The following is a 16,413-nucleotide window of genomic DNA, read 5'->3' as shown; positions in this document are numbered from 1 at the left end:
AGGACCCTTGATTTTTCCTTCAGGGCCTTCAATGTCAATATCAGGTGTGTCAATGTCTATCTTTGGCCCTTTGATATCAATATCGCCTTTGGGTAGATTCACATCTACATCTGGGCCTTCAACTTTAGGACCTTTGAACCCAAACTTGGGCATTTTGAATTTGGGCATTTTGAATCCCCCTTCTGGTCCTTCAATGTCAACATCTGGAGCATCAATATCTACCTTCGGCCCTTTGAGGTCACCTTCTATCTTTGGAACTGAAACATCCATATCTCCCTTCACCTTCGGCCCTTTCAGATTAAAGTCTACATCAGGCATTGAAATTTTTGGTCATTTTTGGCCCTTTGAGGTCCTTCTATCTTTGGACCCTTGATTTTCCCTTCAGGGCCCTTAAGATTGAATATCAGACTTGGGAGCTTCAATGTCTACCTTTGGCCCTTTCAGGTCACCTTCCACCTTCGGTCCTTTCAGATTGAAATCCATACTTGGCATTTTGATATTTGGTCCAGAAATGGTTGGCATCTTGAATCCAGGACCCTTGATTTTTCCTTCAGGGCCTTCAATGTCAATATCAGGAGGTCAATGTCTATCTTTGGCCCTTTGATGTCAACGTCTCCTTTGGGTAGATTAACATCTACATCTGGGCCTTCAACTTTAGGACCTTTGATTCCAAACTTGGGCATTTTGATGTTGGGTCCAGAAATGGTTGGCATCTTGAATCCGGGACCCTTGATTTTGCCTTCAGGGCCCTTAATGTCAATGTCAGGAGATTCAATGTCTATTTTTGGCCCTTTGAGGTCACCTTCTATCTTTGGCACTGAAACGTCCACATCTCCCTTCACCTTCGGCCCTTTCAGATTGAAGTCCAGACTTGGCATTGATACATTGGGTCCTGACACTGACGGCATCTTGAATCCGGGACCTTTCACCTTTCCACTAGGTAGCTCTATATCAACAATTGGAGCTTTGATGTCCACTTTTGGAGCTTTGAGGTCACCTTCTATCTTTGGGCCTTTGATGTTAACGTCTCCTTTGGGTAGATTAACATCTACATCTGGGCCTTCAATGTTGGGACCTTTGATTCCAAACTTCGGCATTTTGATTTTTGGAATTTTGAATCCTCCTGGTCCTTCAATGTCAACATCTGGAGCATCAATATCTACCTGCGGCCCTTTGAAGTCACCTTCTATCTTTGGCACTGAAACGTCCACATCTCCCTTCACCTTCGGCCCTTTCAGATTGAAGTCAGACTTGGCATCGTTGGGCATTGAAACTGACGGCATCTTGAATCCGTGACCCTTTGATTTTCCCTTCAGGGCCCTTAATATCAATATCAGGAGCTTCAATGTCTACTTTAGGCACCTTCGGCCCTTTAGAAATCCATATCATTTTGATATTTGGTCCAGAAATGGTTGGCATCTTGAATCCAGGACCCTTGATCTTTCCTTCAGGGCCTTCAATGTCAAATGTCAATGTCTATCTTTGGATGTCCTTTCAATAGGCATTTTTAGATCTGGTCCAGAAATGGTTGGCATCTTGAACCCAGAACCCTTAATCTTGCCGTCAGGGCCCTTAATGTCAATATCTGGATGTCCAATGGAGAAGTCACCTTCTATCTTTGGCCCTTTGAAGTCACCTTCTATCTTTGGCACTGAAACGTCCACATCTCCCTTCACCTTCGGCCCTTTCAGATTGAAGTCCAGACTAGGCATTTTTAGATCTGGTCCAGAAATGGTTGGCATCTTGAACCCAGGACCCTTAATCTTGCCGTCAGGGCCCTTAATGTCAATATCTGGATGTCCAATGTCAACCTGTGGCCCTTTGAAGTCACCTTCTATCTTTGGCCCTTTGAGGTCACCTTCTATCTTTGGCACTGAAACGTCCACATCTCCCTTCACCTTCGGTCCTTTCAGATTGAAGTCCAGACTTGGGATTGATACATTGGGTCCTGACACTGACGGCATCTTGAATCCGGGACCTTTCACCTTTCCACTAGGTAGCTCTATATCAACATCTGGAGCTTTGATGTCCATTTTCGGAGCTTTGAGGTCACCTTCTATCTTTGGCCCTTTGATGTTAACATCTCCTTTGGGTAGATTAACATTTACATCTGGGCCTTCAACTTTAGGACCTTTGATTCCAAATGTGGGCATTTTGATTTTTGGCATTTTGAATCCTCCTTCTGGTCCTTCAATGTCAACATCTGGAGCATCAATATCTACCTTCGGTCCTTTGAAGTCACCTTCTACCTTTGGCACTGAAACATCCACATCTCCCTTCACCTTCGGCCCTTTCAGATTGAAGTCCAGACTAGGCATTTTTAGATCTGGTCCAGAAATGGTTGGCATCTTGAACCCAGGACCCTTAATCTTGCCGTCAGGGCCCTTAATGTCAATATCTGGATGTCCAATGTCAACCTGTGGCCCTTTGAGGTCACCTTTTATCTTTGGCCCTTTGAGGTCACCTTCTATCTTTGGCCCTTTGAGGTCACCTTCTATCTTTGGCACTGAAACGTCCACATCTCCCTTCACCTTCGGTCCTTTCAGATTGAAGTCCAGACTTGGGATTGATACATTGGGTCCTGACACTGACGGCATCTTGAATCCGGGACCTTTCACCTTTCCACTAGGTAGCTCTATATCAACATCTGGAGCTTTGATGTCCACTTTCGGAGCTTTGAGGTCACCTTCTATCTTTGGCCCTTTGATGTTAACATCTCCTTTGGGTAGATTAACATCTACATCTGGGCCTTCAACTTTAGGACCTTTGATTCCAAATGTGGGCATTTTGATTTTTGGCATTTTGAATCCTCCTTCTGGTCCTTCAATGTCAACATCTGGAGCATCAATATCTACCTTCGGCCCTTTGAAGTCACCTTCTACCTTTGGCACTGAAACATCCACATCTCCCTTCACCTTCGGCCCTTTCAGATTCACATCAAAATCAGGCATCTTGAATCCGGGCCCCTTCATCTTTCCACTTGGACCCTCAATGTCAACACCTGGTGTTTTAATGTCTATCTGTGGCCCTTTGACCTCAACGCTGCCTTTAGGCACCTTCACATCCACATCAGGGCTTTCAATTGTGGGACCAGAAATTCCAAACTTGGGCAGTCTAGGCATTTTAAACCCTCCTTCTGGTTCTCTGATGTCAACGCCTGCAGCCTCGATGCTCACACTCGGACCTTTGCTGCTGGGCAGCTTTCCTTTGAAACTCCCTTCAAAGCCTCCGACGTCAATGCCTGGTGTCTGGACATTTACACCAGGGGCTTGGATGTCTAATGTTGGAGCTTTGATGTCTCCCTGAAGATTGGCTCCTGTGACGTCAAAGCCAGGGACGGAGACACCAGGTCCTGAAACAGACGAAGCGTCCAGGCTCATCTTTGGAACATTGATGTCAGCTTTCGGCAGGCTTGTGCTAAAATCAGGCCCTTTGATTTCAGGGCCAGAGAATCCGACTTTGGGGGTCTTTGCATCCAATTTCACTCCGGACATTTCGATGTTGATTCCGGGCGCTTTGACGTCTACTGCGGGTGCCTTGATATCCCCCGATATTTTAGGAGCAGAGATTTCGGCCCCTTTCAGGTTAACGTCCACGTCTGGTGCCGAGACCTTCTGTCCCGAAAGGTCCACATGCGGCATGGACAGGCCAGCCCCTTGGACCCCACCTTTGATGTCACCGCTTGGGGCTTTGATCTCAACGGCAGGCATTTTAACACCTCCGCCCCCGACTGAAGTTTTAATTGTCGGGGCTTTGATGTCTACTTTGGGGCCTTTGACGTCTCCTTCCAGTTTTGGGGCCGACACAGTGAAGCCTCCTGCTCCTTTCCCATTGAGGTCGAAGCCCGAGACGCTAACGGGAGGCGTCTTCGGCACGTCGATGCTGGGACCCTTGAATTCCATCCTGGAAGTTTCCAGCTTCCTGTCAACCCCTTGTCCCGAAAAGCCGGACCCCATCACGTCCGCTGAAGGTACCTCCACGCCTTTGCTCCTGTAGGTGTAAGTCTCTGTAGTGACAGTGCCTCCCGAGAGTGCTCCCAGACTGCCGTCCAGCTTCACACCCGGTTCTCGCAGTGTCGATTCCGAAAACCCGGGAACTCGGAACTCCACAGATTTCTCGTAAGAGCCTTCCACGTTCGTTCCCGAGTCAGCGGTGCCGGTTGAGGTCCTGATCTCTATCTTGGGTCCTCGGATATCTCCTCCTCCTTTTGCTCCTGCTCCCCAGTGTGTCTCTGTGGACCCCAGCATCCTAGTGACGGTCGTGCCAGATTCTCCAGACTCCCCTCCGATAGTGAAGCCGTGTGGAATTCTGACCTGCGCTCCCGATCCGTACCGAATGCCCATCTCTGACGATTCTGAGCCGTCGTGCCGCGGAACTTTGACTTTGAACTCTGGGCTGGTGATGTCGTGGTGCTCCGGTCCCGGCACGTCCACGGTGTAGGTGGTTATTTTGCGCGTCACCGTGGTGACGGTCCCGCCATGCCGCTCCGTCTGCACCTCCACACCGCTGCTCTCCGCCAGGTCCTCCGACTTAAGGCGCGGTTTGATTTTCTTTGTGTAGATCCTTCTGTAGTCCTCGTCGTCGCCACTCTGGAGAAGAACGCGGAAACAGAATGGAGAGAATCAGGAGGAGCGGACAGCTATCAAACACTCAAACAGAAATACTAAAAGAAAAACGAAATGCACGTTTCCACTCGGGTTAGGGCTAGAAGTCTTTCTCAGTGTCTTCAGGGTAAGATAACACAGGCTCAAGGACAAATGGAAACGCTTGCCATTGAATTGACACTGAAGACACTGAGAAAGACTTCTAGTGGAGACGGTTGTATTGAATTGACACTGAAGACACTGAGAAAGACTTCTAGTGGAGACGCTTGTATTGAATTGACACTGAAGACACAGAGAAAGACTTCTAGTGGAAACGCTTACCATTGAATTGACACTGAAGACTCTGAGAAAGACTTCTAGTGGAGACGCTTGTTACGGACTTTATTCATGTCTCTACATGTAACAATCTGTGGCTGTAATCCATGTTGATAACCCAAGCCTGCTTAATACAAGTGCAGATACAGTAAGTGTGCGTGTTTGGGGTGCATCTCTCCCTCTTACCAGGACGATGTCTGGGCTGGATGGCCCATAGCGGTCGAAGCTGGCCCCCACGTCACGGGACGGCCCCTCTCCTCTAGGGGACCGGCAGGGGGACTTGTCCCCGCCTTTGCGCTGCAGTTTCAGGCCCACCGTGTGCCGGTTGAGGGTCTTCAGTAGTTCCGCCGTCTCCTCAGAGCTCATGTTGTCGAAGTAGATGGTAGCGCCGACGATCTGGTCACCTGAGGAAGGAAAGAGAGGATCCCGAGCGAACACATTTACAGGAATGAAAAAGAACAAAGCCAGCTGACAAAATGGGCGAAGGAATAAAAACAAATGTAAATAAATAAATATTGAAAGTGTCTGAACGAGCGAGTGTGCGTGTGACAATGCGTGCGAGTGTGCGAGTGTGTGCCTGCGAGCGCGACAGTGAGCGCACACCCCCTGCTTACCTTGGCGCACTTTCCCTGTTTTGGCGGCGGACGACTCTTGCTTCACTTCCTTGACGAAGACCTCCCCCTCGCTGCCCTCGATAGTGAGGCCGTGCTGGGCAGCCCCCATCCACTGAGGGAACAGGACCTCCCGCGGGCCCTCCTCTTCAGCCATCTGGAGAGGGGAGAGAGGAGGGGGTTACAGAGATCGACACAGACAGAGATACATACTGCGACACACACACACTGAGACAGACACACACGACACACACACACTGAGACAAACACAGACACACACACTGAGACAGACAGACACACTGAGACACAGACACACACACACAGACACACACACTGAGACAGAGACACACACACACTGAGACACAGACACACAGACACAGACACACACACTGAGACAGAGACACACAGAGATACAAACAGAGACACACACACTGAGACACAGACACACACACTGAGACAGAGACACAGACACTGAGACACAGACACACACACACACTGAGACACAGACACACTGAGACACAGACACACACACTGAGACAGAGACACACTGAGACACAGACACACACACTGAGACACAGACACAGACACACACACTGAGACAGAGACACACACAGACACACAGACACACTGAGACACAGACACACACACAGAGACAGAGACACACAGAGATACAGACAGAGACACAGACACACTGAGACACAGACACACACACACACACACACTGAGACACACTGACACACACACAGACACACTGTGACTCAGACACACACAGAGACTGTGACACAGAGATACAACAGACACAGACACACTGAGACACAGAGACACACACACTGTGTCTGTGTGAGACTGTGTCTCTGACACACAGAGATACAAACTCTATGGCTCTGTGTCACCAGACACCTGTGACACAGAGACACTGTGTGACACTGGTGTGAGACAGAGACACACTGTGGTGACAGAGACACTGTGAGTCTGTGACATAGACACACAGATGCTGTGTGTACACACAGACACACACACTGACACAGACACACACACACACTGAGACACAGACACACTGAGACACAGACACACACACTGAGACAGAGACACACAGAGACACAAACACAGACACAGAGACACAGACACAGACAGAGACACACACAGACACACACAGACACACACACTGAGACACACACTGAGACAGAGACACACACACTGACACACGAGACACACACACACACAAGACACACACACACACACAGAGACACACACAGAGACACAGACACACTGAGACACACACAGAGACACACACACACACACAGACACACACACTGAGACAGAGACACACAGAGATACAAACAGAGACACAGACACACACACACACACACACAGAGACACAGACACACAGACACACACTGAGACACAGACACACACACACACAGACACACACACAGACACTGAGACAGACACAGACACACTGACACAGAGACAGACACAGACACACACACACCTTGAACACTTCACACTGAGACAGACACAACAGACAACACACAAAGATTATTTCCACGAGTCCAATCCTAGCACTGGAGAGAGAGAGAGAGAGAGAGGGAGAGAGAGATTAAAGACAGGCGCATCACTCTCACAGGCTCTGCAGAGGCGTTAACATCGCAGCTCTCACCCTTCGTGGAATGGCGTTAGGGGGGAAATGGCAGCGACCATGCCAGCTTATAACTGTTCCCGCGGTATAAACGACCGCCTGTAGCCTACCTCGAAAAACGAATCGCACCGAAAAAGTAATCTCTTCCATATTACTGATTTCTTATATCAGTAAATGTTACAGATTACTTCCAGATAACGTTTGTCAATAATCCCAAAGCGAACAGCATGAAAACGTGTTTACATTATAACGAACAATAAAAAGAGGGTTTTTTTTTTTTAACACTCCTAAATCTGCTCCTATGTGCAGTACTCCTCCTGCAGCTAGGGGGCTCCAAAGCTCCACTTGCATTCTCCCAACTTGGCTCAGAGTATGCGATGATCGCATTACCTGTTTTTCTCAATTTTTTTTTTTTTTTTTTTTTTTTTTTTTTTTTAAATCTAGCAACTTCGCCCTCCCCTCTAGCTAAACTGCACCAGAGCTCAGAGAGAGCGAGCGAGACAGAGAGAGAGACAGAGAGAGAGAGAGAGAGAGAGCTGCAAGCTGGACCACACCCTAACCAAGAGCAGCAGAAACACAGGATTTTCCAAGCAGCTGACTAATCTCAGAACTTTGATCTTAAAAAAAGGATCCCAGTGATTCAGCATCAACAACGTGGCTAGGCTGCCCATTCCACTCCCTCCCCACTCTCTGGGGTGTGAAGAAGCGTCTCTTTCATGCCCACTTCATGCCCACACTGTGTGCCCTCCGGCCCTGGTTTCTGCGCTGTGTTTAAAGTGCACTCTCTGGGGTGAGCTGGGCTGGTTTCAAAGCCTGTGTTTGTGAAGCCTGTTCAGGACAAGGCGCTTCCATGTGATGGAACTGGCAGGAGCAGCCTCCACGTCCGTGTGGATGCCAGACCGGGCCAATTCCTCTTGGGTGGAATAGACAGCAATTAAAGAAAGCGGCGCTCGCGATGGTGAAATGGCGGGACGCCGTCTCCGTTCTGCGTTTGACAAGCCTGCAGATATTCCAGCGAGGGCGGCAGGGTTAGGGTTGGGGTTGGGGTTAAGGATCCAGCGAGGGCGGCAGGGTTAGGGTTGGGGTTGGGGTTAAGGATCCAGCGAGGGCGGCAGGGTTAGGGTTGGGGTTGGGGTTAAGGATCCAGCGAGGGCGGCAGGGTTAGGGTTGGGGTTGGGGTTAAGGATCCAGCGAGGGCGGCAGGGTTAGGGTTGGGGTTGGGGTTAAGGATCCAGCGAGGGCGGCAGGGTTAGGGTTGGGGTTGGGGTTAAGGATCCAGCGAGGGCGGCAGGGTTAGGGTTGGGGTTGGGGTTAAGGATCCAGCGAGGGCGGCAGGGTTAGGGTTGGGGTTGGGGTTAAGGATCCAGCGAGGGCGGCAGGGTTAGGGTTGGGGTTGGGGTTAAGGATCCAGCGAGGGCGGCAGGGTTAGGGTTGGGGTTGGGGTTAAGGATCCAGCGAGGGCGGCAGGGTTAGGGTTGGGGTTGGGGTTAAGGATCCAGCAAGGGCGGCAGGGTTAGGGTTGGGGTTAAGGAGCAAACTTGTTCTGCAGCAATTATGTCAATGTTTCTGTTTACATAAAACCCAATTTAAAAAGTCAAATTATATGCAAGTGCAAACCAGAGAGAGAGAGAGAAGAGACTTGGATACGTCTCTATTCTCTCTCCTTTTTCTATTCATTCACAAACACAGCTAATGGCTTGTTTATCGTCAACATCACAGGCTGCTTTCGCTGATCTCAAGCTGAAGTCTACTTTCTCCCCCCTTGTGATCCCGAGTTGCAGGTCTGAGATGGTTATCTGCGTCACAAACACACTCAGTCAGGAGCTGTTCGCCCAACAGATGTTTCATTGTTTTTTCAGCCACTCCCTCCGCAGGGCGGCTTGATCAACACAAACACAAAAAGAGAATCCCACAGTGAGAGGAGTCCCGCTCAGCCCCTCGGAGCTCCTCCTGTGCTTTACCAGCCCTCTCTGTGCTTTACAATGCTTCCCTATGCTTTACCAGACCTCTCTGTGCTTTACAATGCTTCCCTATGCTTTACCAGACCTCTCTGTGCTTTACAATGCTTCCCTATGCTTTACCAGACCTCTCTGTGCTTTACAATGCTTCCCTATGCTTTACCAGACCTCTGTGCTTTACAATGCTTCCCTATGCTTTACCAGACATAGCTCCCTATGAACCCTAACCCTCTCTAGCTCCCTATGAACCCTAACCCTCCGTAGCTCCCTATGAGACTCTGGATTGTAACCCGTCTCCTGCTCTCATTCGGTGGGTTAGTAACACTGCACAAGGCCTGTGCTTGCGCGTGGTTTGCGGTCCGAACCTCTCCTCTCTTCACTGGGCTGGGAGGGCAGTGCTGTGCAGTACACCTGCAGGTCTGTGTCTCTCTGCCAAACCACACAGGCTGCACCCAGGATCCTGCCCCAGCTCTCGGAACAATGCGCCACACCCAGCACTGAGCAGCTAGTTTTGAATAACGTGCGCTTGGATATCGTCGGCTTGCACATTCATTCCTTCCCAGCCTGCTTCTCTCATTAAATCTAAAATTAATAAAAACACCACCACCAAACACGGAATGTGTCTGCGTCGATCCTCTCGCGGTTTAAACGTTTCGAAGGCTTTGTCGTTGACGCTCCCAGTGCCAGATCTACACTCTCAGTGATATTAAGTGTAGAGGCTGCCTGTGCGTTTCAATACGGAGGAGATTTATAATGCGCTACAGAGAGACAGAGAGAGAGAGAGAGAGACAGAGAGGCAGGCAGGGAGAGACAGAGACAGAGAGAGAGAGAGAGGGAGGCAGGGAGAGACAGAGGCAGAGAGAGAGAGAGAGAGGAGAGAGAGAGAGAGAGGAGAGAGAGAGAGAGAGAGAGAGAGAGAGGGAGAGAGAGAGAGACAGAGAGAGAGAGAGAGACAGAGAGAGAGAGAGAGAGAGAGGCAGAGAGAGACAGAGGCAGAGAGACAGAGAGGCAGGCAGGGAGAGACAGAGGCAGAGAGACAGAGAGGCAGGCAGGGAGAGACAGAGACAGAGAGAGAGAGAGAGAGAGAGAGAGACAGAGAGGCAGGGAGAGACAGAGAGAGAGAGAGAGAGAGAGGCAGGCAGGGAGAGACAGAGAGAGAGAGAGAGAGAGAGACAGAGAGGCAGGCAGGGAGAGACAGAGAGAGAGAGACAGAGAGGCAGGCAGGGAGAGACAGAGGCAGAGAGACAGAGAGGCAGGCAGGGAGAGACAGAGGCAGAGAGACAGAGAGGCAGGCAGGGAGAGACAGAGGCAGAGAGAGAGAGAGAGAGAGAGAGAGAGACAGAGAGGCAGGCAGGGAGAGACAGAGGCAGAGAGAGAGAGAGGCAGAGAGAGAGAGAGAGAGAGAGAGAGAGAGAGAGAGAGAGAGAGAGGCAGAGAGAGAGAGAGAGAGAGGGAGAGACAGAGAGAGAGAGAGAGAGAGAGAGAGAGACACAGAGTCAGGGAGAGAGAGACAGAGAGAGACCATTTCACATTCCTGTTGTGACAGGGTGGTGGCGAGATAGAGACTCAGAAGCCAGGAAGCTGCAGTGCACTAAAACACACTTTAATACACAAAAACAACACAAAAGAACAAACGGGCAAAATAAACAAACAAAAACTGAGTCTGAGCAGAGCCTTCACTGAACTGAACCGATGATACAGACACACAAAAACAACACGGGCTCACTGGCAAACTCCTCTCCCAAACGCAGCCTTTTCATGGGACGCAGCCACAGCCTAATTAATCAATACAATTAGCCATTGTCTAATTGAGGCTCCAGCCGCACACTCAGGGAGGAATTAACCCCATCCCTGCCAAACAACAAACATACGAACTCTCGCTCTGCCACAACTACCTCTATACATTCTCTCATTGCTTTCTTTATATTCATGTTCATAATGTTGAGATTATTATATATTATAATTTATACATACACACACTTGTAACTGCTTTTGACAATACTGCTGATGTTGTCATGTCAACAGAGCACCTTTGAATGAGAGAGAGAGAGAGAGAGAGAGAGAGAGAGAGAGAGAGAGAGAGAGAGACACACACACACACACACACACACACACACACACAGAGTGAGGTGTGCAGCTGGGATCAGCAAGCTTCTCTGGCCTCACATGCTTCCCAGCTGAGTCACACAGTGTAGCCGTGCTCGCTGCCTCCTCTAATCCCTCTCCACGCTCCGCCCATCCTTTCAACAGCTCTTCTACCAGCGCAAACCGAAGCCAAAACCAAGAAAAACTGAAATCCACCGAGCGAGCCGGCCGGACTAAAAGCATGCAGAGGACGCCCCGAGGACACCCCTAAAATTAAAAAAAAAAAACTCCCAAGAGAAACGAAACTCAGTGCAGGGTCTGAGAGCTTGAGGGTCACATGCAAGGACCTGAACAAGTCTCCCTTTGAAGAGGCGCGAGTGTCCCGCAGTAGAAGCACAGTGAAAGCACGGCAAAGCACAGGCAGGCATTGGAAAAACAGAGCGCTGTGGTGAAGCACATTAACACAAACCATCGCAGGCAAGCACAGGAAACCTGCAAACATATCAAGCTCAAAAGACTGTGGTCAGTTTTATAAGAGCTGCGCGTGTCTCAGCTCAGTACTGCACTCAGCGATCTGGAGTTTAATAATCAGACTCCCGCTGCACAGCAGTGTGATCCAGTCCTGCTTTCACTAGGAGTTTAATAATCAGACTCCTGCTGCACAGCAGTGTGATCCAGTCCTGCTTTCACTAGGAGTTTAATAATCAGACTCCCGCTGCACAGCAGTGTGATCCAGTCCTGCTTTCACTAGGAGTTTAATAATCAGACTCCCGCTGCACAGCAGTGTGATCCAGTCCTGCTTTCACTAGGAGTTTAATAATCAGACTCCCGCTGCACAGCAGTGTGATCCAGTCCTGCTTTCACTAGGAGTTTAATAATCAGACTCCCGCTGCACAGCAGTGTGATCCAGTCCTGCTTTCACTAGGAGTTTAATAATCAGACACACCTGAGCTTGTTAGCTAGACACACTGGGGGCTGATCAAGCTGGTAGCAGTAAAACCTGGACTGGATCACGCTGCTGTGCAATAGGAGTCTTGCATATTAACTGGTGTAAGAGAGACTGGGTGAGCTGTGCATTGTAACTCATATAAGAGACCCCTGCCCCCCCCGGAGCAGAGGAGACTCGTACCTGCTGCTCGATCTCTCTTCAAGGTCACTTTGCTTTCTGAACGTCTTTCTGTCGTCCAACCTGTAAGGAAAGAGCAAAGACTTAGAGACAGAGACACAGCACGAGGCAGAGACTCTGCAAGAACTTAATGCAGCCACAGACGCTTCCACTGGAAATCTGTGTATTCAGTGTCAAGTCAATGGTGAGCGTTTCCACTAGAAGTCACCCTCACAGACACACTCAGTAAATGCTGCAGGTTTTAGGGTGTACAGCATGTCCCGACTCTCCTGTACACACAGAGACACACACACGTCGAATTTGCTCTCCTGCTCCAGGAGGCTCACAGGGATGCAGTACCAGCATGCTCGGGACACCTCGGGAGTTGACTGGTCCCCAACGGTTGACTCACTTATTCACATCCCAACCTGCCAGGAGTCAACAACACAGAGAAGGGAACACCCTCCCTGTGAGCAGATACTGACACACACACACACACACACACACAGTGATACACAAACACACACAGAGAGCAGGGAACACCCTCTCTGTGAGCAGATACTGACTGACACACACACACACACACACACACCACACACACACAACACACACAGAGAGCAGGGAACACCCTCCCTGTGAGCAGATACTGACACACACACACACCGAGACACAAACACACACAGAGAGCAGGGAACACCCTCTCTGTGAGCAGATACTGACTGACACACACACACACACACACACACACACAGTGATACACAAACAGAGACAGACACAAACACACACACCTCTGGGTTTGTGTGTGTGTCTCCTCGTCCCTTGTTGGTAGGGACCTGAACACCTGTGTGGTGTGTTGTGTGTGTTACACAAACACACACAGAGAGCACCCTACACCCTCCCTGTGAGCAGATACTGACACACACACACACCGATACACAAACACACACAGAGAGCAGGGAACACCCTCCCTGTGAGCAGATACTGACTGACACACACACACACACAGTGATACACAAACACACACAGAGAGCAGGGAACACCCTCCCTGTGAGCAGATACTGACTGACACACACACACACACAGAGACACAAACACACACAGAGAGCAGGGAACACCCTCCCTGTGAGCAGATACTGACACACACACACACACCGAGACACAAACACACACAGAGAGCAGGGAACACCCTCTCTCTGATTGCACAGTGTGCTCAGACACACACACACATTGCAGATCTGATCATTCATTACACAGACATCTGAAACTCAGTCATTACTGCTGGTGGGCATCACACCCATCGCCACAGTCTCCTTTCAGACTACCTGCCTGACACGGAGAGCTTAGAAACACAGCAGAAGAGACAGAGACACACCACAGAGCAGCGGATATAAAACTGAGGTACAGGGAGAGGGGAGAGGGAGGAGGGAGGGGCTGAAACACAAAGAGACGAGAGAGAATGAAACACTCTCTCAGCACAACCACAGGGAGACACTGACACATATTAATATTAATAATAATAACAACAATATTAATAATAGCAGCAGGAGAGAGTTGGCCAGCGCTTGTCTTCCTCTTTCTAAGCCTGAAGGATACAGAATTCCTGCCCCTCCTGTAATTAAAACTTTCTCTGAAGAGCACAATGGGAATCAAGGAGCTCAGAAAACGCCCCCCCCCGCCCGACGACTGGATTTTCAGGTTCCCCCCCCCCCCCCGGGCGCGGTGCTGTGTAGTTAACCCTCGCCCGCTGGCTCCTCTAACGTCTCTGCGTTATTTTCTCTCTCCGCGATTACAACTGCCATTCAAAGATTGCACTACTCTGCCTCGACCTCCAGCTGATAAACAATGGAGGTGCATTCAGATCAGCCCCCTCGTGCCAAACCACAGAGACTCGAATCTTTAAGCTGAGCGTCACCCGAACCCAGATCCCTGGAAAACACCTTCACAGGACCGTCACAGCCAGGAGTGTGAGCAGGGTCAGAGACTCACACTAACCTGCTGCTGCTGCTGCACCCAGTCCTGGGGTTCAGAGCTCCCCTCAATGAAGTCTATTATTATTAATATTGCAATGATCAGGAGGCAGGAGTTTGAGCAGGGTTAGAAACTCACACTAGCCCTGCTGCTGCTGCACCCAGTCCTGGGGTTCAGAGCTCCCCTCAATGAAGTCTAGTATTATTATTATTAATATTGCAATGATCAGGAGCCAGGAGTTTGAGCAGGGTTAGAAACTCACACTAGCCCCTGCTGCTGCTGCACCCAGTCCTGGGGTTCAGAGCTCCCCTCAATGAAGTCTAGTATTATTATTAATATTGCAATGATCAGGAGCCAGGAGTTTGAGCAGGGTTAGAAACTCACACTAGCCCCCTGCTGCTGCTGCACCCAGTCCTGGGGTTCAGAGCTCCCCTCAATGAAGTCTAGTATTATTATTATTAATATTGCAATGATCAGGAGGCAGGAGTTTGAGCAGGGTTAGAAACTCACACTAGCCCTGCTGCTGCTGCACCCAGTCCTGGGGTTCAGAGCTCCCCTCAATGAAGTCTAGTATTATTATTATTAATATTGCAATGATCAGGAGGCAGGAGTTTGAGCAGGGTTAGAAACTCACACTAGCCCTGCTGCTGCTGCTGTTGTATATTTTGTCCTGGGGTTTAGACTCCCCTCAATGAAGTCTGTACTATTATTTCAACTGCAATGACTATTAAATAATGACTTTGAAGAAATTCAAACAGACGAATCCACACTAGCCCTGCTGCGTGCACCCAGTCCTGGAGTTTCCTCTGACAAGCAGGAAGCTGCGAGCAGGAAGCTGGACTATCAGACACAGCCAGGCAGGATTCCCTGAGCGCAGGCAGACAGAGAGACAGAGAGACAGACAGAGAGACAAGCAGACAGGCAGGCACCTCCCACAGAACCATTACAGGAACAAACACAGAAAGATTAAAATAATAATAAATACATAAATAAAGAGAGACTCCTGCTGCACAGCAGTTTGATCCATTCCTGGTTTTACTTGGAGTTTAATGTGTGTGTGTTTGTTTGTTTGTGTTTCTATTGCAGACAATGAGAAGGGGAGGGTCTCTGTGTTTTCCCCGGACCGCTGCTCTGAATCTGGAACTCTTCTCGGAGAGGTGTTTGTGAAACCAGGGCGTTGGTTTGCAGTGTTTCTGCAGTAGAGGCTGCACAGCGCCTCCAGTTAGCATGCAGTGTTTACTCAGTCTCTCCAGGACACTGCAGAGTCCACTGACACTGCAGCCTGGACCCGAAACTTTACCAGGACTGCGTTTATCATGCACAGCTCTGTCCGAACGCTTTGCATCAGCCACAGAGTATAGGATTCAGACAAAGAAAAAAAAAATACACATTATGAGCATAACTCTGATCTTTTATCTAAGAGCTGTAATCAAAGAAACTACAAAATGATATTGCATGAGAAAGGTCTACCGGAAGGACCTCTAGTGCTCCAGCAGCACTTCCTGTTAGATTTGGAAATGTCACAGCTGTTGATTCATAAAGAACGAGTTCTAAAATTAGCAGAAGAGTTTCATCACAACTTAATAAGAGATTCCACACGAGACCCGTCAGCGTGGAATACTGACATGCACACACAATGACAGAGACACACACACGCACACACACACTGACAAGCACACATACACGCATGCACGCACACACACTGACAGAGACACAGACACACGCACACACACACCATGTCCCCACAATCTGACACTCTCAATAACTTGATCTAAATAATACTAACGCCAGGTTTCATGACAATGGGAGAAGCGATTCAACAGACACACAAAAACAGCAGCGTGAACACAGACCCCCCCGACACTGAACTGGGGGGTGGGGAGGGGGGTGATAAGGAACTCCCCGGGTGAAGTTTCAGGGCTGTGGTTCTCTTATCAACGAATCTCAGCCATTCACTCTGAACTGAGTCAACACCAGCCCGGCAGCGGCGCTTATCAATGTATTTAGTAGGAGAGGCGCTAGATAGGAACACAGAGAGAGGAGAGGAGAGTCGCCCCAGCCCTGTGCTAGCGCCATCGATACAGCCATCAATACAGCCATCAAGACATTGATAACGCAGAGACACACA

General features: G+C 49.5%; 1 protein-coding gene and 1 long non-coding RNA gene across 2 annotated transcripts in view; both read right to left on the bottom strand.

Annotated features, from left to right (window-relative positions):
• The window catches only part of ahnak (AHNAK nucleoprotein), a 6,941-nt gene extending 1,196 nt beyond the window's left edge, over positions 1–5,745 (bottom strand). The window contains exons 1-6 of the mRNA XM_041238026.1: positions 5,534–5,745; positions 5,106–5,323; positions 1,637–4,589; positions 684–802; positions 457–492; positions 6–282 (exon numbers count right to left, since the gene is read on the bottom strand). Coding sequence (XP_041093960.1) covers positions 6–282; positions 457–492; positions 684–802; positions 1,637–4,589; positions 5,106–5,323; positions 5,534–5,687 — 3,757 coding nt within the window. The 5' untranslated portion in view covers positions 5,688–5,745. The remainder of the gene's footprint in view (positions 1–5; positions 283–456; positions 493–683; positions 803–1,636; positions 4,590–5,105; positions 5,324–5,533) is intronic.
• Positions 5,746–7,060: 1,315 nt separating this feature from the next.
• LOC121306324 overlaps positions 7,061–16,413 on the bottom strand; it is a 12,652-nt gene continuing 3,299 nt past the window's right edge. The window contains exons 2-3 of the long non-coding RNA XR_005948196.1: positions 12,342–12,401; positions 7,061–7,095 (exon numbers count right to left, since the gene is read on the bottom strand). This is a non-coding gene — a long non-coding RNA (uncharacterized LOC121306324). The remainder of the gene's footprint in view (positions 7,096–12,341; positions 12,402–16,413) is intronic.

This window comes from Polyodon spathula, chromosome 47 (assembly GCF_017654505.1).
Source record: "Polyodon spathula isolate WHYD16114869_AA chromosome 47, ASM1765450v1, whole genome shotgun sequence".
Classification (NCBI taxonomy): domain Eukaryota; kingdom Metazoa; phylum Chordata; class Actinopteri; order Acipenseriformes; family Polyodontidae; genus Polyodon; species Polyodon spathula.
This window is presented reverse-complemented; position numbering and strand designations above follow the sequence as displayed.